The 25047-nt window shown below is 39.9% G+C and overlaps 1 protein-coding gene across 2 annotated transcripts in view; it reads right to left on the bottom strand.

The window, feature by feature from the left end:
• Window positions 1-804: 804 nt before the first annotated feature.
• arhgap46b (Rho GTPase activating protein 46b) overlaps window positions 805-25047 on the bottom strand; it is an 88614-nt gene continuing 64371 nt past the window's right edge. For both annotated transcript variants that reach the window (XM_067446707.1, XM_067446708.1), the window contains 7 exons: window positions 20060-20690; window positions 19493-19591; window positions 9268-9341; window positions 5528-5727; window positions 4720-4811; window positions 2551-2720; window positions 805-2463 (listed from right to left, as the gene is read on the bottom strand). In XM_067446707.1, the coding sequence (XP_067302808.1) occupies window positions 2269-2463; window positions 2551-2720; window positions 4720-4811; window positions 5528-5727; window positions 9268-9341; window positions 19493-19591; window positions 20060-20690 (1461 nt within the window). In that variant the 3' untranslated portion in view covers window positions 805-2268. The remainder of the gene's footprint in view (window positions 2464-2550; window positions 2721-4719; window positions 4812-5527; window positions 5728-9267; window positions 9342-19492; window positions 19592-20059; window positions 20691-25047) is intronic.

Raw genomic sequence — 25047 nt, 5'->3', positions numbered from 1 at the left:
ACAAAATAAGACAAAACAATCCTTAAAGAGCAAGAAGAGTGCAGGATGAGTATCAGTGATCTCACTGGTGGTGGAAATGAACTGAGAGGAAGTGCAACAAGGCAGGGGCTCACTGACTTTCACTATTAAGCTTTAGAAAACTATTCATCAGATGAGGGCCTATATACAAAATATGACTGATCCCACATTATATCAATAACAAATATAATATTTTTTTGGATATCAGAGATGAATCATGGAAGTTTCAGAATTTGCATAAACTGTATTCTATAGTCATTTTTCTCTGTCAGGTAAACAACAATCATGGCAACAAGTTTGAAGAGATTCTGAGTAAGTCATTTTAATAGCACACACACATATGAAGGTAACATCTGGCTGTATCCGAAATCGCGACTCACCCCTTTATCCTTGTACATTCCACTATTTGAAGGGAGAGCCATTTGTAGCGGTGTCCAAAACCACAGACATGAGTGTCGCACCAAATAAATTCTCACATCACGCCAGAAGATGGTATTTGCAGCATTGTCGGCCCTTCACTCAGTTTTTTTGTATTCGCTCTTTTGAGTGCACTAATGTATGGAATTGTGAAAGAGAGTAGAGATCTTAGTCAAAGGCAGACGCCATATTTAATTTTGTCTGGATGAAAGTAAGGCTGTTAAAGACAGTCCTTACAGTGGTACTTACTTAAAGGTACTAGATCATGTCATTTTCATATTGTACTATCCCTCACAACCTTGTTTTCAGCTCAATGAGATTAGATCAAGGAGTGTCTTTGGGGGGGGGGGGGGGGGGGTGACATTTCTTGAGAGTGACATCAACTGTTGACCTGGCACGCATAATACAGCCTTTTAGTCATTTTGGCAAATCCGCGTGAATGGGAATCGTTTTGACAACATTGTCTGTTTTTAGTATATAGTTGCCATGTAAACTTAACCATAGGTCTATAGTGGGTGATTTCGGACACAGATTATATTGCTCCTTTGATTGGTGAACTGTGCGGCCACAGTAACACAAAAATCCTTGTAATCTTTCTGAGGTTTAAGTACTTCCTATGTCCTGACTTAATGAAGCGCCAACTAAAAATAAGCCATTTGTAGATTGATTCCCCTGAAGAGTGTAAACATTTTGTTTAGGTGCTACTAGCCTGCCGTAGCGACATCTCAACCAATGGTGTGAGTTTGGGGCAGGGCTACCACTATGTTTGACCAATGGCAGACAGGAAAAGTGTTTAGGGAAAAAGTACTTGATAAAACCAGTAGTAGTATTTTTGTAATAGCATTTTGTGATGTTAGTCGTACATATATTATACTTCAGCTATAAGTACTGCATGTATGTTGGCCGTGCTTCAACCTGGGCAAATTTTTGGCCATCTGTTGATGTCGGAGCTGCTGGATCAGCTGAAACCTAGTCAACTTTCAGTGGGCCAATGAGCAGCAGCTATTTTGTGAGAGTTGCCAGACCTGCAGTAGATCTGCCAATCTTCGTTAGTTTGCTACTGTTTAGTTCTGCTTAATCATCACTGATGTAGCCAACCCACATCTCCAAATGGGATGACTGGGAAAACTACTGCTGGACAGATTGAAAATTGCCTGAGGTACCCATTCATTTGGAGCCTCTGACAATGCAGAAGCATGGAAGTTAAGTTTAAGTATATGAGAACTTGTGCATCTTATACATAGGCGGACATTCTCCATTTAAGGCACCAAACCTCAAGCTTCGCTGTCTATGTGGTCCACAGCTCTGCAATATTAATTGACCTCTTCTTGCTAGCACTTAGCATTATACACAAAACTGAAGCCAGTAATTCTCCCTGCACTCATACTTGAGCTTACAAACCGTTGATATTAAATAATCAGAACACTCATACCATATTAAATTAAGAGAACACACTGCAGATCATATTGCATGTGTGTTATTACCATTAAGCTTGTCCAAAGGATGTATTTCCCCGCTAATCAATAAAAAAGACAAAGGCCATGCGTTTGTTTAGTTTCAATGTGTGATCTTTGTGACGTGGAATCAAATTCAGTCTACTAATTTAGTTCAAATAGAGTCTGGCTTCAAGAAGAGCCATGAGAGTCAAGTTCAGGATGATTCACATGGAGCCAAATCTGGAATTTTAGGCATTGACCGAACTATTATTGTGATGTTTGAAGATGAGAACGATCTCTGAGCAGAAGAATGTCCTGATACCATCATCTCCTGGATGATTCGCTCAAATGACTCAATTCTGAGCTATGCCACACAATAATGAATAAAACGTGATTGTCAGATTAAGCCCTTTATGAAGCTGGTGTCCAAGTGGACGATGAGTATGCGGAGGAAGGACATCTCTTTCCGCGTGTTTTCAAAGATGATTCGAGGATCGTCAGACTGACAGCGCAAGCAGTTTGGAGCCATGACCATCGCCAAATTGTTCACATCCATCTTAGTCCTACTCACGTTCACCGGCTGAGTGAAGACCTGGTATGAGAGAAAGAAGGGCCGTTGAAATATTTACCGTTATTTTGTGTGACACTGCGAGGATTTGCTCATGTTGCAGGGCGTTACCTGTAAGAAGTTGATGAAGTAGCAGAGCACGAGTCTGTTGAGCTCTGGGAGGGACTGAACCACACTGATGGCCGCATCAGGATCTTCATAGTGACTGATGCACTCCTTATAGAAGCTCTGAGGGATCACCGGCTCCTCCAGCTCCCTGTACCACAGCTTCAACAGAGACGCTGACACAGAGGAAGAGACAGGCTTTACATCTATGTGCTGCATGGTCAGCTTTCATTGGCATTTAGCCATATTCACACTCGCATAAAAAGACATGCACAACTGTATAACGTATAGACTAGGGATGGAACAATATATTGTGTCACAATATATTGCAATAAAAAAAATGCAACAGAATATATATCATGGTTAGTTACAACATACACTGCTCAAAAAATAATTAAAGGAACACTTTAATCAGAGAATAACATCAAGTCAGTTAAACTCCCAGAATATTGATCTGGTCAGTTAAGTAGCAGTTGAGGGGGTTGTTAATCAGTTTCAGCTGCTTTGGTGTTAATGAAACTAACAACAGGTGGACAAGATGGGCAACAATGAGACAACCCCCAAAACAGGAATGGTTTTACAGGTGGAGGCCACTGACTTTTTTTCCATATTCATCTTTACTGACTGTTTGTCACCGTTTGTTTTGCATTTGGCTAGGGTCAGTGTCACTATTGGTAACATGAGGTGATACCTGGACCCTACACAGGTTGCACAGGCAATCCAACTCCTCCATGAGTGCACATCAATACGTGCCATTGCTAGAAGTTTTGCTGTGTCTCCCAGCACAGTCTCAAGAGCATGGAGGAGATTCCAGGAGACAGACAGTTATTCTAGAAGAGCTGGGCAGGGCTGTAGAAGGTCCATAACCCATCAGAGTTATTATAACCCACCTTTGTGCAGGGAGGAATGGGATGAGCACTGCCAGAGCACTACAAAATGACCTCCAGCAGGCCACTGGTGTGACTGTCTCTGACCAAACAATCAGAAACAGACTTCATGAAGTGACCTGAGGGCCAGACGTCCTCTAGTGGGCCCTGTGCTCACTGCCCGGCACCATGGAGCTTGATTGGCATTTCCCATTTAACACCAGAATTGGGAGGTCCACCACTGTTGCCCTTTGCTTTCCACAGATGAGAGCAGGTTCACCCTGAGCACATGATAGTTGAGAAAGGGTCTGGAGAAGCCGTGGAGTTATGCTGCCTGTAACATTGTTCAGCATGACCAGTTTGGTGCTGGGTCAGGGATGCTCTGGGGAGGCATATCCATGGAGGGACGCACAGACCTCTACAGGCTAGACAATGGCACCCTGACTCCCATTAGGTATCGGGATGAAATCCTTGGACCCATTGTCAGAACCAAAGCTGGTGCAGTGGATCCTGGGTTCCTCCTGGTGCAAAATAATGCCCGGCCTCATGTATTTATGTAGTTCCTGGAGGATGAAGGAATTGATAACATTGAATGGCCACCACGCTCGCCTGACCTAAATCCAAAAGAACACCTCTGTGACATTGTGCTCCTGTCCATCCGATGGCGCTAGGTTGCACCTCAGACTGTCCAGGAGCTCAGTGATGCCCTGGTCCAGATCTGGGTGGAAATACCCCAGAACACCATCAGTCGTCTCATTAGGAGCGTGCCCCGACGTTGTCAGGCATGCATACAAGCCCATACCAAATACTGAGTACCATTTTGAGTTGCTGCAATGACATTTCCGCAACAAGGACTAGCATGCTGCATAATAATTTCACTTTGATTTTCAGGGTGTCTTTGAATTCAGTCCTCTGTAGGTTGATCATTTTCATTTCCATCAAACAATGTGGCATCCTTTCGTTCATAACGATTACCTAGGCCATATTAGTATAGATATCCAGCATGATATTTTCCCCATTGAGATCTGGTGTGTTTTCAAAGTGTTCCTTTATTTTTTTTATTTTTTTGAGCAATGTATATTATGTATAGTTCACCCTAAATAAAAATGACTCATTCAACTTTTACTCAAGATTTATCTGTACTTTTACTTGAGTATGACAAAACTTCTGGAATCACAGAATGATTAATGGCTAATTAAATTATTTTATCATTATAAAAGGTCTGACACACTCAATTTCTCCTTGGAAATGCTGAGTCACATGTATTGACACGTGTGTGAATGTTTCATATCGTGTTTGATGTTCTCACCTGGGACATTGGGATCAGAGAGGCTTTCAGGAATCCTCCACTGCTCCACCTGCAGCTTGAGAGCATTCACCTCATCAATATCTCCTGGAACTCTACAAGATGAAGACAACAGCTTCAGCCACGACAGCTAATGATACATGAATTCATCCATTTGTAAACGTTATTTACCTAATTGAATTGCCATAAGTGTTTGGACTAATCAATAGCACTAAGGTCCTGTCCTAAATACTGCTCTCAGCCCCCAGCTCAACACTTTGGCTACATTGTAGCCGTAAAGTGACCTTCTAAACCATATCAAATGGGACACTAAAATCTTTTTGACATTCGCAAACAAAAACCATATTAAGGTAACCATTTGGAACCAGTTTGTACACTACAACACTTGACCACAAGATGGAGCCAATTTGACACTCATGAGCGTGTCATGAGAGGCCGTCATACACAGGATTTAATGAAAACATGTCTGTTACATACAGTATCACTGTTTGTTTAAGAGTGTGTGCACTTGAACACACTTTTCCTCTGAAGTATCCTCACACATGGGGACTTGATAGGGAAGACAAGACAATTGAAAGGTGTACAGTAAGTGCCATATTCATAAGAGAAAGGGGGAAGAAAAAAAACACATCAGGAATAGTAGAGACCTCTATCATGGATGAAGAGAGAAAAACAGATAAAGAAGAAATGGGAACACAAATTCTTTATACTTCAGGATGGCCATTTAGACCAACAAGAACTGAGTTTGCTATATATAAAACTCTTAAGACCATGACGGCCCTCTTTCCTGATTCTCTGTATGTGGTCTCACCTGAAGATGCCCTCCGTCTGGGCTCCACCCAGGGCCAGTACACACTGAGAGAGCTGCACCTGCACCCAGGGCAGTCTCCTGTCGGGGAAGAGCTCACTCTGCCTCTCCATGATCTCCTCCAGAGCGCTGCCGAAAAGAGATGGCGTCACGATGGCGGTCCTGCCGTGATCAAGCTCCTCCAGAGTGGGCTTCCTCAGACCCTACAGACAGAACCAGGCATATCCTTCAAATCAAAGATATAATATATTGTAATTTGACTAAAACAATTGAAAATGGAGCAGTCTCATATGATGTAGACCAGGGATGAACAATGTAAATGGTTATAAATACACTACAATTCAAGAGTTTGGGGTTAGATGTTTTAAGTATTTTTGAAAGGAGTTCCTTATGTTCACCCAGGCTGCATTTATTTGACGAAGAATACAGTAAAAACTGCGACATTGTGAATTTATTTTATTATGCTTTCTAGTGTTTTCTATTTTAATACATGTAATTTATTCTTGTGATGCAAAGCTGTATTTCCAGCATCATTACTCCAGTCTTCAGTGTCACATGATCCTTCAGAAATCATTTAGATATGATTTGCTGCTCAAGAATTTTTTTTAATGAATGTTATCAATTTTGAAAACAGTTGTGCTGCTTAATATTTTTGTTATGGAAAATCAATCCCTCTAGCTTCTCCAACTGTCCAAAGTTTAACTTACATTTATTCTAATAATTTCTGAACCATAAGGGCTAGAAACAATTTCTGTCATTAACATTTTCCTGCCAAAAAAATGTATAACATTTCTGAACTCCTCCTAGACGGTTGCTCCAATTTTCATAAAAATCAGATCATCTTCAGAATGTGGTGGCAAAAAAGTTATCAAAAGCCTTTTGATAAATTGAACCATCCTTGAATAGCGCTTATATAATGTTTATCATATCGGCCGGCCATTGTATTTTTTAGACGGATTAGCGCATCATTACGAAACTCGGAATGGGTCATTCGAGACAGCACCACCTTGTGGTGAAATCAAATATTTATATGCTCATAACTTTTGATGTGGTTGACTTATCAACATCTGCTTAGATTTCTGAATCCTTGCTGATTCCAGCATTAAAACAACATTTGCGAATATCTTCAACAGCATTAGTATGACCGAGATTAAACCACAGTAGGACATTTGGAATCATAGGTTGTAGACATGTGCCGATTTTCGATAATGCGATTTATCACGCTAATGAATATGCACGATATTGTTATCGTGGGCACTTTAAAATATCGTAAATAATAATTTATTAACAATTTATAATTTTTTTATAATGCATTCAAGAATACTTCATCAAGAATACATCAACCGTATAAATGCTCAACACCGCTGTATTCTGCGTCAAATGGAAGCGCTCAGATATAAACAAGCCCAACGTGCGTTTGCACATGACTGAACCGGTGAAGGAGACGCGCTGCTGAAGTGCCGCTCAGTGACAGCAGAGGGCGCTGATGAACTGCAGAATGCGGCTGTTACCCCGGGAACCCCGCAAACAAACAAAAACGCGTGTAGTTTTTAAAACATCCATTCGTTTTTGTAATCTCAATGTTGTTCATCAAAGCACCAAATACTTAATAGGCTATTTATTTTCAAACTTAAACATTTTTATGTTTTAATCTGGACTACAATACATGCCCTAAAAATTAGAACGTTCTGTTATTGTTCAGTAAAACTTTGAGACATACAACTTCATTAGTTAACATGTTAATTCATTATTACCAAACTGACAATGAAAAAATACTTATAAAGAATGAATCATTCTATGTTAATTTCTTAGTTACTGTTTAATAACATTAAAATCAAAATCAAAATAACTTTGTTAATGGACCTAAGATAAAACTAACAATGATCAGTATTTCTTAACTAACATTAACAAAAACATTATACTTTCTGTACCAAATGTAGCTATTGCTCAATCTTAGTTAATGCATTAAATAATGAGACCTTATTGTAATTTGTAAGCCTACCTGTTGTTCTTTATAGCCTAATTCTTTTGCAATTTAATCTGTTTGAAAATTGTACTTTTACAGCTCTGAAAAATATCAAGAGACCACTTAACATTGATTTCTCAAATTTCTCTTAATTTTTTTTCCAGAGCTGTATATATTTTTGGTGCATTATTGTATTTAAACATTCAGTTATTTTTGTTCTTACAAAAATAGTTCTTAAAGCTGTTATGCTATGGCAACCCTTTTTTTTTTTTGCAACTTATTTCATTATAGTGATAAAATCGTATATCGTGATAAAACTTCATCAATTAATCGCAACATGAAAAATTGATATCGGCACATGCCTAATAGGTTGTTGGCCAAATATTAAAGCTCACATGTCAAAATTTTGATAGTAAGGGGCAAAAAAATGCAATCAAATTTGTGCATGGTTTTTTTTTTCAACAAATTTGAGACATTTTCAACAAATTTGACACTTATTTATAACAACACTCAATGGACACGCAAATAAGTGGTGGAATTGCGCCTGTTGGTGCATTATAACGACAAAATATAAAACATTTTTGGCAGTGTGTTCTCACTATATTTTTTTCCTGCATGAAAAAGAAAAAGTGTGGAACACAGCATGACGATTAATGATGACAGAATCGTCCTTATTAGCTGAATTATTCCAGTTCAAAACCGCATCACAACAGAATCAAGTTTTGAATGCCAAAAAGCCACTGACACAAAGCATCTGTTGATCAGACTATGTGTTTCCCTCATAACTATGTGGAACAGACGGACACCATCTGAACTGTAACACAATATGGAACAACAGCGCCGAGCGGGATAATATATAGCTGTGCGGTGCGAGGGTAAAAATAGCCCACCCAGTAAAAACGCTGGAGACAGAGGTGGGATGGCTGATTACAGGGTGGGACTGGTGAAAGGACAAATAGGGAGGGGAAACAGCTTGTTTTAGTGCCAGTGCCGTTACCAGTGAAGCGTGTGCATGGACGGAACTCATGGACGATGCTTATAGAAGACCTGGGGGGGTTGTTGTAACCTTTTCTTCTTAGTTTGGGTTAGTGGATCAGTAATTCTCATGGTGTGCTCCTAAAGGCCGGGTGCTGTGATTGCTCACAGATGTGACCAATTTTAGACGGCTGTGCCATATACTGCTTCTTTTGACCATTTGGAGACTCCTGGGTTTGATCTAACAGCAGAGCTGGCATCTACAAATAAACAAAACTCCCAGGAAAAACTGTTTTCAATTATCATTTGACGTGATGGAATCATCCAACTTCATGTGTCTGGTAAACCATATTAGAAGTCCGTGAGTGTGTTTAGAGTCAATGCTGCAATCAAGACCTGATTAAGAACCATTGCCTGCCTATTGAACTTAAACAGCGTTAGATGCAGATCAGAGCTGATGGGCAAGTATACGTTTGGCCGATATGTTAAATCGATAATGATATTCAAGTTATGGCCAATAAGCGATAAATGGGCAATATTAAAATGTGATGCTATTTTCAACATCACAACATTGTAATAATAATCTGCAAATACATTTTATAGTCTTTAACGTTTTACTTTAGATGAAGGTAAAGCTTATTTAAATCTAAAAATAGGGAAAAGAGCAGCACAGTTAAATAAATCAACTGCTGATATCAATAAAATAATAAACAATTCAATTAATATATATATATATATGTTAAGTTTAATTAAAAAACTAACTTATAATGAAGTAAAAAATAAATAAATAAAAAACTCTTACCTTCTTGCCCCCAGTAATGGCCACTTTTTGCAGCTTACGGTAACAGTACTTGGCGTAAGTGCTGATGGGAAGACCTGTCAAAGACAATTAATATGAAATATTACTGCTCAATTACAGAACTTTGAAAGGAAACAGCATAACTGACCACTGAGTGACCAAATGTTTTTTTTTGTTGTTGTTGTTGTCAAATTTGCTAGGATTTAAAGATCTGAAAGGGAGGTGTGGTTTGGCTTGTGAATGAATCTTCTGATTTGTATCAAAATCCTAAGTATAAAACATTTTACTGAAGGATTTCTAAATAAAGAAGTCTTTAGAAACAATGCCAATCCACTCATTCTCTACATTTTTGGAGTTGAGAAAAGCCTTTATATGGCTTTGCAGGCATTTCAATATGATTTCAATGTTCCATTCACAAAACAGAAACAACATGAACAACATTTTACAGCATTGTCAGAACAAATAAATATATTAGAGTTGCTGAAATATATTGGAGACAAATTTTTTTTTGAATAGACTTGTTGGCATTAGTGAAAGTGCATTGGCATAGTTTATCTGACCATTATGAATTTGTAGCAGTAAATGAAGAGGTATCATATCAACCACAAATTCAATATGGAGTACCACAAGGCTCAGTACTAGGACCGTTGCATTTCACCGTGTACATGTTACCATTGGGAGATATCATTTGAAAACATGGTGTTAGTTTTCACTGTTACACTGATGCTACTCAGAGAGCTGCTTTACAGCAGAACTGAACAAAGACAGACAGAGAAAACTGATGAGGCATACGTGTCGTACAAGTAGCTGCTAGTCGATCCAGAACCTGACAGAGCCTCTTCTCTCGCTGTATAGACCAGCTTCAGTGACTCATATGCGGATAAGTGTTTTCCAGCAGCCGAAAACTGAAACCCTCAGTCTTGCTAAGCATGACTGCTCATCGTCCTGCTGGGTGAACGCTGGAAGTGAACATTTCGAGTGAGATGTGAATGTTTCCTCACAGCTACAAGGTACATGAGGCGTGAAGTTTAACTGTTACAGGAAACCAGCGTTTAACGTACTAATGGAATCTATGCTACGCCGGATGAAATATCGCTCACGCTGATATTAAAGTGAAATCGATAGAGCTACCAGTGATGCTGGCTAATATGCATTACATATGAGGTGATATCCGTTTCATTAAACAGAAGAACACTCTCTCAAAACAGTTCCCTCTCTTTTTTCTCCTTGGCATGTGACTCATTCTTTGGCTGAACAACCTTACGTGGTTATGCGGGTCTGAAACAGATTTACAGCGAACAGGTGACTGAGGTTTGACTGGGCTGAACTGAAGCCTGAGAGACAGAAAGAACAGACACAGAGAGGCTTCAGGGCTCTTCACAGCCATTACTCACACAAACACACAGAGGGGACGAGGGAGAAACAGCTTTATATGGGAAAAATATGTTGAAGATGAAAATCGGACAAGACTAAATTCTCAGTCAAACAAACAAAACTAGCATTACTTCTTAAATTTAGCAGCTGAAATAACTAATGAATGGATTGTGCTGTCAAATGAAACAAGGAAAGCTATTATATTTGCATGTTTAAGTGCTGGCAAAATGTGTTGTGTCTTGTACTTACTCATCAAACATGGAGAAAATAAGGATACGAGACTTCTCTGTTAAATGTCTGAAAGACATCCTCACAAAATAGACGAACACACAATGACTGTGAGATTGTTGTCAAAGTCAACGTTTCCCGATATCAGACTTGACAGGAACAGGTAGGTCTGTATGAGTCTGTCTACTGCCACCAGGCACATCTATGAATCACTAAGAGATTTACAGCTCTTGTTTGGATGACTCTTGAGTGTATGGAGCTGTAAACTTGTGTCAAACGAGCAGGTCAGGTATTTCACAAGAATCTGTCTCACCTCTCTGTGACATGCTCTTCTCCCTCTTCAACAATTTGTATTATTTAATTTCCTAATGTATGACCCTCTTCCCTCCATCTTTTCATCAGTCCTCATACTTAAATTACTGGTAATATGTCTGGCCAAGGAAATTCTTCTAATATTATGAACTCATTTTAGCATTCACAAAACATTTTAATGGGCCCCAGAATATTTTGTTGTATGAATATCTAAACATGTAATATATAAAAAGAAAGATCAAATGTATTTTTTTATTATTATTATTATCAACAGTTGAATGTGGGAAAGTTTAATAAAAAACAACAACATTTTGAACAAAAACTTAACTCATGTTTTTGTCAAAGTCTACATCTGGATTGCATTTAGAACAAAACATTGATGGAGTAGATGGAGTACATCAACATCGCCAAAATTTCACAACCTATAGCTCGTCATGGGTCGACATTTCATTCAATAACACTATGCAGTTTTTATTTCTATGCTGTTTAATGTTTGATGAACATGTTTCATCAAACGCTTCTTTCGCTTGTTTAAAGTGTGTTAAGTGACTTCAAGGTGTCACTGCAGCGTCTCTCATTGTGCAAATGATAATCAGCAACAGCCATATTTGAGTTTTCATTCATTTCAAAGCGAGAAAAATTGACGAAGTGTTGTATCATAAAAGACGGAATATCTGTCAATTGCGTTGAAAGATTTTGTAAGCATATTGCTGAGTTGTGCTTAGAGTAAATTGTTGTATTTGTGATAACACAATCAAATAAAAATTTTGGCCAGACTGTCATACAAAGAAATTATGAATAAGAGAAAAACAATTAAATAAATAGTAACTCAAGTGTCAGCGATAATTTTCCTGTAAACTTTGTTTTTCCATTGTAAAATAAAACATAACTATTTTCCTTTTTTGCTAAATAATTTTGTCAGAGAAATGCTTTAAGTTTAGTGTTTTGTTCTTTCCTCATATTTTAAATATATAAAATATTTTCCTCATTTTGATGGTTTCATCAGACTTGTAGGCTTTTTTTTCCCAGGATCTTTTGATGAATAGAATGATAAACCAGAGCAGCATTTATTTGAAAGAATTTTTTTTTTAACATTCTAAAATGTCAATACTACCTGTTTTAAATAAAAACAAATGACCCGACACTTTTAAAAGGTTTTACTAAAAAACTTTTAAAATTTTAAATTCTGATTGGCTGAGCCACATTTAATATTTTTATTAAAACGTAATACAAATCCCCGGTTGAGTTCTTTATTAACACATTAAATTCTGACATTGCTCGTAACAGCAAACGTGCTCAGCAACCGTCACATTGAGCCCTACAACAAAGTTCTTCCTCTTGTTTGGGACACGTCCCACACTCTATTTTCACATTCCTCCATGTGTCTTTGTTATACTTGTGTGAATAACAAAGACAATCTGCCTCATCATAACCTCCTAAATGATATTTACCGCGTTATATATACAGCAGGATCTCTACTGTTTGACACTGCTATGATACCATCATACCATCCAGCCCAACTGTACTCTTCTCCCTCATGAGCGATGAGTGTAATTTGTGAATGTGTACAGCTTCTCATCCTTCAGTTAAACACACTTTTATCATTAGCCTCTATGAGATAAAGAATGACAGTTTGGACACTTCAACAGAACCAAGGAAACGTGCAGATAGAGGACTGTTTTGCATACAAACAGTGCGAATGTTGTAACGGCACTTCTTTGAGCCCATAAAGGCCCCCCCTCTCAAACCCCACAATGCACCTCTAACCTCAGAGGAGGCCACACCCCCACATCCTGAAACAACTGTGGGAGAGTAAAAGGGCATTACTAAAAATAAAATAAAAACAGTGCTTCATCATATAACAAAGTGTTTATTCTCTTTAAAAATGGCCCCTGAACTCCGGCCCTTCCCACAATGCCCTCTTCTGGGGCACACGGCACTGGTACACAGCTGGTGAGACCCTGCAACACTTTTTGCAGCCCTGCAGGCTTTTTTCGCAGCAACGCCACAGAAGAACCATTCAGTGAACAGTTCCCAAAATAACCTTTTTCTTTTTCTTTGTGTGAAGAGCCCTTTTAATCATAAAGAACCTTTAAAGGGGGGGTGAAACACTCAGTTTCAGTCAGTGTCATGTCAATCTTGAGTACCTATAGAGTAGCATTGCATCCTGCATATCTCCGAAAAGTCTTTATTTTTTTAATAATTATATAAGAAAGATGCGCTGTTCCGAGTCTTTCCGAAAAAAGCCGAGCGGGTGGGGGCGTGTCGTGTGAGCGGAGCTAAAGAATGACGTGTGCAGCAGCGCGCTGTGTGTTGAGTCGAGTGCGTCGTAAAGCTGTGTCATCCCTAACAGCGGGAAAAAACTTTATTCAAAATAAAAATATGGCTTTTAATCAGATACAGCCATACATCTATGATCCGGAATCAGACCCAGAGGCTGCAGTTGAACAGGAGCAGCAGCAAAAACGACTAGAGCAGGACGTCTTTATGTGGTAAGTTACAAGTTATACACTAACTATATAATATGCTTAGCGGCTTGTGTTATTTACATATTTATACTTGAATTATATCGTCGTATTTTTGTCTTTGAAGGTGTACATGTGGGAAGTGCAGTTGTGCATGTGTGTTTGTGTGTTTACGCGTGGTTTGTGTAGACAGTAAGCGGACTAAAAAAAACACAGACATTTGAAGCAGTCTCACTCACCCTTCTAACGTTGGGACTGCTCCATCCTTCAGCATTAGGCGATTGGGAAAAGCCGGCGTCAAGCTGGGCCTTGTTTATGAAACAGTCGGCACCGAAATGCAGCGAACAGATATAAACATTCGCGCAACTCAGTTGCTGATCCGGAAAAGCAAATTACATCCACTGTTGCCTTAACGCGGGGTTTTTGGGGAATCTGTGCAGGACTGTCTTGGTCTGGCAACCAAAAACGCACTTTTTTGGTGACACTGTTATGTGCTATGTGTAATTGTCACCTGTCCAGCATCCTACAAGCCAGCGCTTTGATGGGCGTAGGCTGTTGCTTTCGCTCTCTCCCTCGCTCTCTCTCACGCGCTTCCGGTAGAATTGTCCGTAAGGCCCATACAAGGAAATTCCGCCCCCGTTAACGTCAAAGGGGACGCATGATCTCAAAAAACTTGCCGAAACTTATGACTAACCGGAAGTAGTATTTTTGACAAAGAAATACTCCCATCAAACGTCCACCTTAACTTTTGAAACTTTGTCTGTTTAGTATGGGATTCCAAGTCTTTAACAGTGCAAAAAGATCAGTATGCATGAAACAGCATTTCACCCCCCCTTTAATGGATCTTTATGGAACCCTAAAGGCTAATAAAAAAAAAAATATATGTTTTTTTATTACGAGTGAATGGTAAAGCCCTATTCTTTCTGCCATTCTAGAACATTCCCAGGATCCATCATAGTGAGGAAGAGAGCAGGAAGGTGCAGAGGTGTCACTTTGTTCCAATCCAGACAAAACAATGCTTTGGAATGACTAAAGTAAACCGATAGAAGTTGTTTCCTTTGTACTTTCCATACACTAGAACAGGGCTGTCCAAACTCGACCCTGGAGGGCCATTGTCATGTAGAGTTTAGCTCCAACTCGCCTCAACCACTTGCCTGGAAGTTTCTAGTATGCCCAAGACATTGATTAGCTGGTTCAGGTGTTTTGAATTGGGGTTGGAGCTCAACTTTGCAGGACAGTGGCCCACCAGGAGCAGGATTGGACACCCCTGCACTAGAAACCACAACAAGATTCCTGAAGTTTGGCTTCCACATACACGCATGACGCTGGAATTAGCCAGTGTTTTCCTGGCTTAGCTGTAGCTTATCACTTTTACAATCGCTGATGCCACCATAAGTCCTCCCACACATCCTGTAACCTTGACCTTAAAGGTCAAAGATTGTGGTCTTGTTGATTGAAGGCCAGTAACAAATGAAACCAAGTCTGCTGCAATCCAACAGAAAACAAACATTCAAAACTTAAGGAGCAATCTGTGATGTAGTGTTATCGGTACATGCAAATAACAGGGATAAAGAGCTACTGAATACACCTTTACTTACTGCACTGGGAGAATACTTTTTTTTTTCTGTTCACGTACTAGCATAGTAGAATTACAGTAAAGCTTTGTAAGCCAAGTTAAATGTATGATGTTATAAATATCACAATGACATAAACAGAAGAAAGTCCTAAAGTTATGGGTAAGGGTCAATGATTATCGGTGGTTTGGATGCAACATTATACCCTGAATGATTCAAAATTGCTTTAAAAACCTCTTCACTTAAGTGGACACCAGAACCAGCGGGTTCAACATACAAGCTCCCATTTCAGATATGAAATGCAGTCTGCCAACAGTCGAACGCTGAGTGTTTCTGAACTCCCCACTGAGTTTCACACTGTGATATATCAGGCAGTGCAACGATTTCATCAAAGTCAATTATAGAGCAGCAATAAAATGATGAAATGGACCGGAGTCAGCCAGCTGAAAGAAAAGTCATGCGCTAGAGAATCGCATTTAAACAGAAGTTAAAGAACTAACGTGTACTAAACTAAACGTGTGCAGTGCTAACTAATATCTTGGTACATTTTATCCTTGCAATTCCACCTCAAACGATGACAGTGGCCATTACTTGAAGTGAGCGTGTCTCGTGTGGCACTGCCCCTGTGAAGACGGTGTGATTAACCGCGGACGGGCTGGAGCTGCATTATTAAATGCCCACGCAGAGCTGTCTCGTCAAACTCTTTGTTCTGCAGCGGGGCTGTGTGCGCGGGGAGTACAGAAGAGGTATAAAAGAACTCGCAGAGTTAAGTTGGATGGCAGCCACTGAGGGTGTAACCTGATAAAAATGTCCCACTCTCTGTTTTTTGTCTCAATATGCCTGTCCCTCTTTCTCTCTCCGTCTCCTATCACTGCCGCTTCAAGACTGAAAGACGTTCTCAGGATCTTTGTTGCCTCTCAACCAACAAACTCGCTCCCTCTCTGCCTGAGCAGTCTGGAATTGGGCCAGGGAAGCGTGGGAGTTGTAGAATGTCTTGTTGCTCAAAGCTTTAATCTTGCCTCTAAAAGAGAGAGTGAGAAAGGGGAGAGGAGGGGGATACTCCCCTTCTGTGCTGGGCCAGCTGCTCTCTCTTTGAGTGGTCCTCCTTCACCAGCGGACCCAAAGCATCATTAATACTCTCCCTCAGACAAAACGTGCTACCAGGAAGATTCCCTTATTGTACACCAAACCCCCTTGGACACTGCATATTAGTGCGTTTGGGAGCTTGTCATTCAGTTAAAGATCAAAGATGCCTTACCTTACAGCACATGAAAGACATCATGAAACCGTATTCGTAGCGTATTTAACTTCTGTAACGTTATGTATTTCCGGATTTGACTAGACCATCAAAGTTAAGGCTGCTATCACATTACTAAAATCATATAAGCAGCTACAGTAGATATACATGTGGATGTTTGAAGGTATATAAGGTATGTAATCAACTTTTTTTTCACTCACAGCCAATATGACTACTACATTTAAAGGGTTAAATCACCCAAAAATTAAAATCTGTCAATAATTACTTATCCTAATGTCGTTCGACACCCGTGAGACCTCCGTTCATCTTCGGAACACAAATGAAGATATTAGTGTTGAAATCCGACGGCTCAGAAAGGCCTTCATTGACACCAATGTCATTTCCTCTCTCAAGACCCATAAAGGCACTAAAGACGTCGTTACAAAGCCCATCTCACTACAGCGGCTCTACAGTCATTTTATGAAGTGGCAAGAATACATTTTTGTGCGCAAAAAAAGAACTAAATAACGACTTATAAAGTGATGGGCCGATTTCAAAACAAAGTTTCGAATGTTATGAATCAGCGAATCGATTCATGATTTGTATCGTATTCGTAAAAAGTGATTTCAGCAGTTTGACACGCAATCAGAATCCTGAATCGATTCGCTGATTCTTAACTGTTCGAAGCTTTGTTTTGAAATCGGCCCATCACTATATAAGTCGTTATTTGTTTGTTTTTTTGCGCACAAAAACTATTCTCGTCACTTCATAAAATGATTGTAGAGTCACTGTAGTGAGATGGGCTTTGTAACGACGTCTTTAGTGCCTTTATGGGTCTTGAGAGAGGAAATGACATTGGTGTCAATGAAGGCCTTTCTGTGCCATCAGATTTCAACACTAATATCTTCATTTGTGTTCCGAAGATGAACGGAGGTCTCACGGGTGTCGAACAACATTAGGATAAGTAATTATTGACAGAATTTTACATTTTTGGGTGAACTAACCCTTTAAGTTACCAGTCATTCAGAACTTCCACTAGTGTTGTATTTTAATGTAAAACTATGTGAGTGACTGTGGTGGAGAAGGGTCCAGCTGCGGCTTGGGCTTTCCCATCATGCAACAAGAACGCCTATTGGGCGTTCCTGGTAGCGTCTCATCAACCAATCGTGATGAGTTCAGCGGATATGCCCTGTAACCGATTCTAAACATTTCATTTGGCCATGTCAATCACAATAACGACTGCCTACACCCAACCCTGATCTCTAAAGCCTAGTTCACACTGCCCGATTTTTGCCCCGATTTTGAGTCCCCGACAGGTTTTGTGAAATCGCTGACAAATGCCCGAGATCATAGGCAAATCGGTGCTCGTGCACGTGAGTGACAATCACGCAGTGTGAATGATCAAAGACGCGATCAGAGAGAATCGCCGACGCCCACGAGATATTTGGCATGCTAAATATCTGGACCTGTCGGCGATTGAGACTCCTGCTGTGTGAACTGCGTTCTGACTGAAAATTGACAGCCAATGAAAGAGTGAGATACAGGGCAGCAGGATGTTCAGGGAGGAGTTATAGAGCAGAATATCAGTATTTTAATAGATATATTTACAATTCTATTAAACAGAAACAAAGGCCAAACATTTGCACATCCAGCCACAGCAGCAGCGCATTACAAAATTGTAATTTACCTCAAACTGTCTTTGCAGAACACAATCCTGGCTCCCTCTGTCTCTCCAACAATTTCCTCCGCCATAATATTTTTTTCTTTTTCTCCACAAATCAGCACACATACAATTTGAAGCAAACTTTTTGTTTTTTTTTGTTTATCATTTTTAATAACAATTCCAAGTCTCGCACGAGAACTCCGGTCTGATTCACGTGTGATCTCGCGTTGTTTACTTGTCACTTTGCACGTGTAGTTGGGAAACGTAGTTTGCGCACCGGAGAGAGAGAGTTGTCGGCAATTCTTCCTCTTGTTCAGTCATGCAGTGTGAACTCCTCTGTCGTAAAACCATCGGTCAGTGTGAACACAGCAGTGACTGAATGATACCCCAGATAGTCATGCAGTGTGAATAGAGCAGTGACCCGACGAGTTTGAAAATCGTGCAGTCTGAACTAGGCTTAAACCTACCCATCACAAGACACATTCTGCATTTTTACATTTTCAACAAAACCTAATCCATTTACATTGTGGACACACACACACATAATGGTTCGTTTCGGCGTAGACATACATGCGGGGATGATGGTTCGTTTACGTGTAGAGATTCACGCGGAATCACACACCGTAGACATACATACGGATAGCTCAAAATGCGCACAGATAACTCGCCACTTGGCTTTAGAAAGTGGCGTGTATGTTTACGCAAAGTCATGATGTCATGTTGCAAGATGCTAGATGTTATTTTGAAGCTTCTGTTTGAGAAAAACTAACTAGCAAATGTTGAACACATTAATCCGGATGTTGACAGCTAGCAGTTCAGCAGAAGAGGCCAGTCTGCGAAAATGGTAACCCCACCAGCACGATAACGCCCATTTGGGGCCGCAGTTGCATGATATTGCTGTGGTGCGGCATGATTTTGAACAGCCGGAGTCATAGAAAACAATGTGTTTGAATTTTAAAGACTGTGGCATTTCTCTCAGACTGTGTGTGACCCTCTTAAACATGTTGTTTTGCTAATGTTTGAGACTCCTTTTAGGGGAAGAGCTCTGATAGCTATGCCATGCAAAGAGACAGAACCTTATTTATGAATTACAACCCAGCAAATAGCCTTGTGTGTTGATATTTTCAGCAGCAAACCCTGGATGTACAGTAGGTATACATAGAACGAGAGAATGATGGACGGAGGGACGGACATGTAGAGACTCAACTTCCTTTTGGGTGGTGCCCATTCAATTCAAATGCCAAATTTGAATTGGAAAGGAGCCAAATCTTCTAAATGTTGTCCAATACGTCCAAAATCTCTTCTCAAAGAGATGTGTGTTTCCCTGAGTGTGTGTGTGTGTGTGTAGAAATGACTCATTCCAACATAAACTCACCCTCCTCATCTTCTTCCTCATTGTTCTGTCTCCTCTTTTTTCTGGACTTTGAATTCTTCTTGTTTTTTATGTCCTGCTGCTCCGTGATGTGCTGAAGTACTGTCAGATACAAGAAACAAGATACACGGTTAATTTTGAACACTCATATGCTCCAACCGTCTATCTGAACAATAGTTGACTTTATTGTTCCACGACCTGTGTGACGTTTAACCTGCCATAACCCCAGAGTTTTATTTTTCTCTCCTCTACAGCGTTATATCCTGTTTGGGTAGGCACGATGCCATAATCATTTTAGAAGTGTAACCAATATTAACCGCGCTCTGTTTGTATGTATATGAGTGTTTCAGGTTTTGAATCCATATGGGACAGCCTAAAACATAAACACTCCCCTGTGTGTGTCCTTTCCCTGTCCTACAAACAAAAACACAGGACTATCCAAGACATACACTGGCCTCGGAGTATTTGGACTCTTAAGCCACACTTACAAATGTATGAATTTCAATACATTAGATATACAATATCAAACCAAGTGATCTAAAAAAAGAAAGAAAGAAAAAAGAAACCTACTTTTCTTATCATTACTGGGCTCAAGGTGTCGTTGGATGTAGCCTTCCAAATAGCGTCTAAATTTGGGCGAGGGCGAGAAGAAAGCTAAGCTGATGGCCATCAACTCCCAGCCCCCCTCCAAGCTCCTCAAACTCAAGTTATCAGTGGTCTGCCGCACCAGCTGCACGTACAGCTCGTCCCGCAAGCCTTGCATCCCCCAGCACTTCGTGACCACCTGAAGGGCCACGTGGCGTTTGTCCAATCTAGCCGGCCTGTCGCCCATGTAGGCCTGGACCAGCTTGAACATCTCGCAGGCTTCCTTCTTGACGGTGCGGTCGCTGGTGATCAGCATGGGTTTCTTAATGGAGCCTCGGTTCCACGACAGCATATTAGCGATGGAGACGCGCCGGCGAAACAGGCCTTGCGTGTGCTGGTTGAGGTTCTTGCTGGCCCAGTCCTCCATGTTGGCGTCAGGTGTAGGTTTGCAGAGGGTGGTGTATGGGTACTGGTAACCCGAACCCGTGCTGGCATGAGGAGGAGGGGGACTGTTGTTGTTGTTTTTATAAGTGAGGTGGGCAGTTCCACGACCCTCTCTGTCACGGTCATCCTGGGGCGAGACGTCCTGCTGAGTTTTGGATTCCAGTGTTCCTGTCTGGAGACAAAAAAGTAGAGATTGAGAAACCCAAAATATATCAGTACGGATGCAGATGTTGTGGCATTTATTTGCATCATCACGACTGCCGCAGGAACTCGAATCCGAGTGTGTGCGTTGCGTAGGTTGCAGCCGATTGGCTTACTCACTCTCCCTGCAGAAACCTGGAAACGCTTTTTGTCATGGATTACACTCGCTGCCTAAATAGGTGACCCAATATGGAAATCACATCCCAACATCAAACATTACTGCCTCCCCTCTTCTCCTCTCTCTCTTTCTTTTTCCCTCTCTCCTAACTCATTAATGTTTCAAAAACCCTGTCAGACTTTCTACACTGATGGAAATGATTTTTTATGACTTGCTAAAAAGGTCCACTCAGTATTTTTCTCTCATTTAATTTTTTTTCATGTGCATATATAAATGAATAGTACTATCTTTAAAGTCACAATGAAATGGAATTATTGACAGATCTTTTCTTCCATATTTTTACATGCATCCAAGTGTAACAGATTTGGATCTTTTCATTGGCTGTTGATTTGATTTGAGATACTGGCAGTGCGTTCAAAAATCGAGGGGACCTTGCAGTTGATTGTGTTTAAGTGGACTATAAGCTTATTTTTTTAACGTTTTATTTAAAGGTCGGTCACCTCATGGGGGCAGCCATTTTGAAATCACATGACCAGATAAATACTACTCAACAAATCATGATAGCTGATAACCAATCGGTAATTTATAGAAGCTTGTTTCTGCCACAGAATAACAAATAAAAAAGTTAATTGTGACTTTTTTTTCTCAGAATTGTGTAATATAAAGTCGCAGTTGTGAGTTATAAAGTAAGAATTGCGTGATTGTGACATAAAAAGGTCACAATTATCTTTTAAAATATTTTATTCTGTGGTGGAAACAAGCTTCCATTGTAATGGGATACTGTCGTTCACTGAATACATTGATCATGGCTGATTGCGAACGATTGTGGATGTGATCGTATCACATTGCGCTGCAGTTTCACGGTCACTGTGGGCAGACAGATTGATTGTCACTGCTGGGCCCTTGTTATGTTGTGACTGTTTAGGATGTGGTATAAGTCCAGGATGACGAAAATCTATAAGAACATCAACATTTCTTGTTGAATCAAGATATTTGATTATTTAGTAATCCAACAGTGGCAGCCAAAACATGTGATACAACCAGACACAATCATGCTGACATTATTATGGTTACAAAAAGAGTCAATGAGAGATGACATCTTTATATGCAGTGAGATACATATCCAGCACTTTACATTTGGCGATATATTCCCGTAACATAACGGTTTCCTTTCCTGCCTTGGCGCCCCCTGGCATTACGTCAATGTGACACTGTGCCCTAAGTTATACAGATTTAACAATGTGGTCACATTAAATTGTAAGCATGGAGCTTTTCTCCATGAGCCTGGACGTTAGTGGGGTTCTACCTCAATTAAGATGTAATAAGCTTGCTTTGAACCAAATCACTGAGTCAGTGTTTCCAACCTCGCTACTCTGTCTTTACATTTATTTTTGTATTTTAATCAGATGTGAGCGTTTGAGAAAGAGACACAAAGAGATGGTTAATGAGGCATGAAAAGCTGAAGGGCCAGCAGTCATATAGAGGAGGCTGAATACAGTAGAGTAAAAAACACAGGGATATGAATCCATATTAAACCCTGCGGCTCGTGGCAACACATTGATGTCTTAAGACACAAAATGATCAGTTTCTGCGAGAAACAGAACAGTATTTGTTTTTTGTTTTTTACCTCATAGCAGACAAATCTAATCTAATATTTCTAGTGCCATTACTTGGGCCAAAGAAGGTCAAAATCCTGGTGCAATCATATATATTCCTTATTAGATTAGTGCCTGCGTGGTTAGTCGAGGCATCTATGTACACATATCTATGATCACGCCATTATTTTGACCTTATTTGGAGGAAGTAATGCCGTTGGGAATACTGGATGAGATTCATCTGATATAAGGTTAAAAAAATACCATAAATTCTGTTGGGTTTCTCGTAGAAACTGATCACTTTGTGTCTTAAGACATCAAAGTGTCGCACCGAGCCACAGGGTTTAATATGGATTTGTATGTCTATGTGTAATTACTCTCATAGAAATGCACCCCATTGACATGCATTATACGAGCAACGGTTGGAGTTAAAAATCTTCATTTGTGTTCTACTGAAGAAACAAACACACCTACATCTTGGATGCACTGGGGGTAAGCAGATAAACATCAACATTTCATTTTTGGATGAACTATCCCTTTAAGAAAACGGTCATTTTGATTAGATTTTAATCGTTTATGATCATTTGATTGATGGCAAACCTCTCTTGGTGTATTAAGATCCATAATAACTCCACCAGCTCATGCTCCCCAGGAGAAGCCAAACCACATGTGGAGCACTACACTAATGACAAATGGAACTGTCAGCACACACATCGAAACACATTACCTAAATGTGCAAAATCACAATGAGCTGTAAGATCTGACTGTCTTGTACAACCACAGCACCTGGCTGAGTGGACTAGGGGACTAGCCTAGTCTCTGTTTTCCTTTCTCAATTATTCTGCAAATAGCACCAGGGCTTGTATTTCTGTTATGTTTTAAAACAGACAGGTTGTTTCTGGTGGAGCACAGACTAAAGGTTAATTTATGTTCCAGTTTTTCCAGCACTTGTGTGGGAATGACTTCATGAACAGCATTAACACAGACGCTAATGCTACCGAATGCAGAGCCCGGATCCAAAACACTTAATCTATATTTCTAACCCTGCTGAGATGCACTGCAGTCCAATCCCTACATAGACAGCTGTCTTCTTAAAGGGTTAGTTCACCCAAAAATGAAAATGATCTCTGATCTCTGGGATGATTTCAAAACAAAGTTTCGAACCGTTATGAATTAGCGTATCAATTAATGATTTGGATCTCCAAAGTCACGTGATTTCAGCAGTTTTGACACACGATCCGAATCATGAATCAATTCACTGATTCGTAACCGTTCAAAACTTTGTTTTGAAATCGGCCCATCACTATATAAGTCATTTTTTCGTTTTTTTGCACACAAAAACTATTCTCGTCATAGAGCTGCTGCAGTGAGATGGGCTTTGTAACGATGTCTTTAGTGCCTTTATGGGTCTTGAGAGAGGAAATGACATTGGTGACAGTAATTAATGACAGAATTTTACATTTTTGGGTGAACTAACCCTTTAAGTTACCAGCCATTCAGAACTTCCACTAGTGTTGTATTTTAATGTAAAACTATGTGAGTGACTGTGGTGGAGAAGGGTCCAGCTGCGGCTTGGGCCATTCTTATTTTTACGGAATATTGCATTATTTGTTATAATCGATTAGAAAAAAAAAAAAACCCTTGCGATCTTAACTTCTAAGACATCTCATTTTGATAATGTGTTTTTCTTTGCGCAGCTGTCACAATAGGGAAGAAAAGACTATCGCAACTTCTGTTTCATACCGACTTATAGTGACTTTTAGTTTCAGATCATATTACGTTTTTTGAGTCACAGATTGGATCATTTTTCGGATCTCAAAAGAAAAAACTTGGGGGTGGGGTAGTCTCGCGTTGCCAGACTGACGACAGAAGTTATGGAATCTATTGCAGCTTTCATTGGTCAAGGACTGCCCAAGAGGATATTTGACTGACATGTCACGCAACCAAACAGTTAGTTTTGTTTCATGGCATGTTTAGGGGCGTGAAAATGTAAAGGCAATGTGCCAGCAACACTGCATGTTGTGGTTGTCCACTGTATACATTTATATAGATTAATATTTGCTGCTGTCACTTTAAGAGATAATGCATGGATCCAATATAATGATACACATCTGATTTATTTCTCAACTGTTTATGATCACGTTGGATATCAATGACTGCTTTTATGAGAATATTTGTTCAGCTGGGCATTTTTACATTTTTGTCTGTATGTGTCCATCCAAGTGCAAGAAGATGCAAAAAAATAAAAATAAAATATCAATTTGAAGTTTGTGCGCTATTTCAAATGCTACTCTCCTTGTGTGTAGCTGTGCACACAGATAACTGTGCGAATACAAAATTACATTCTCTTTTGCCTCTAGTATCGTAACGCTGGAATGGTTTATAGTCGCTTAAATGTATAAACTGGCAAGACAAAACGTGTGCAAATTCTAAACTTTCCCTCTATGGTGGTTAATCTTGCAATTCATCCGCAAATCACAAGCGTGCTGAACCATGGCGTCTAGTCCATACAGATCATGTATTAACTAGGATTTGTTTAACCTCTACCAACTTTTAAGTTATGTTTATAATGACAGCAATACATTTGCCCCTGCATTGTTTGCTTGTAAGTGTTC

The sequence above is a fragment of the Pseudorasbora parva genome, chromosome 6, assembly GCF_024679245.1.
Source record: "Pseudorasbora parva isolate DD20220531a chromosome 6, ASM2467924v1, whole genome shotgun sequence".
NCBI lineage: Eukaryota > Metazoa > Chordata > Actinopteri > Cypriniformes > Gobionidae > Pseudorasbora > Pseudorasbora parva.
This window is presented reverse-complemented; position numbering and strand designations above follow the sequence as displayed.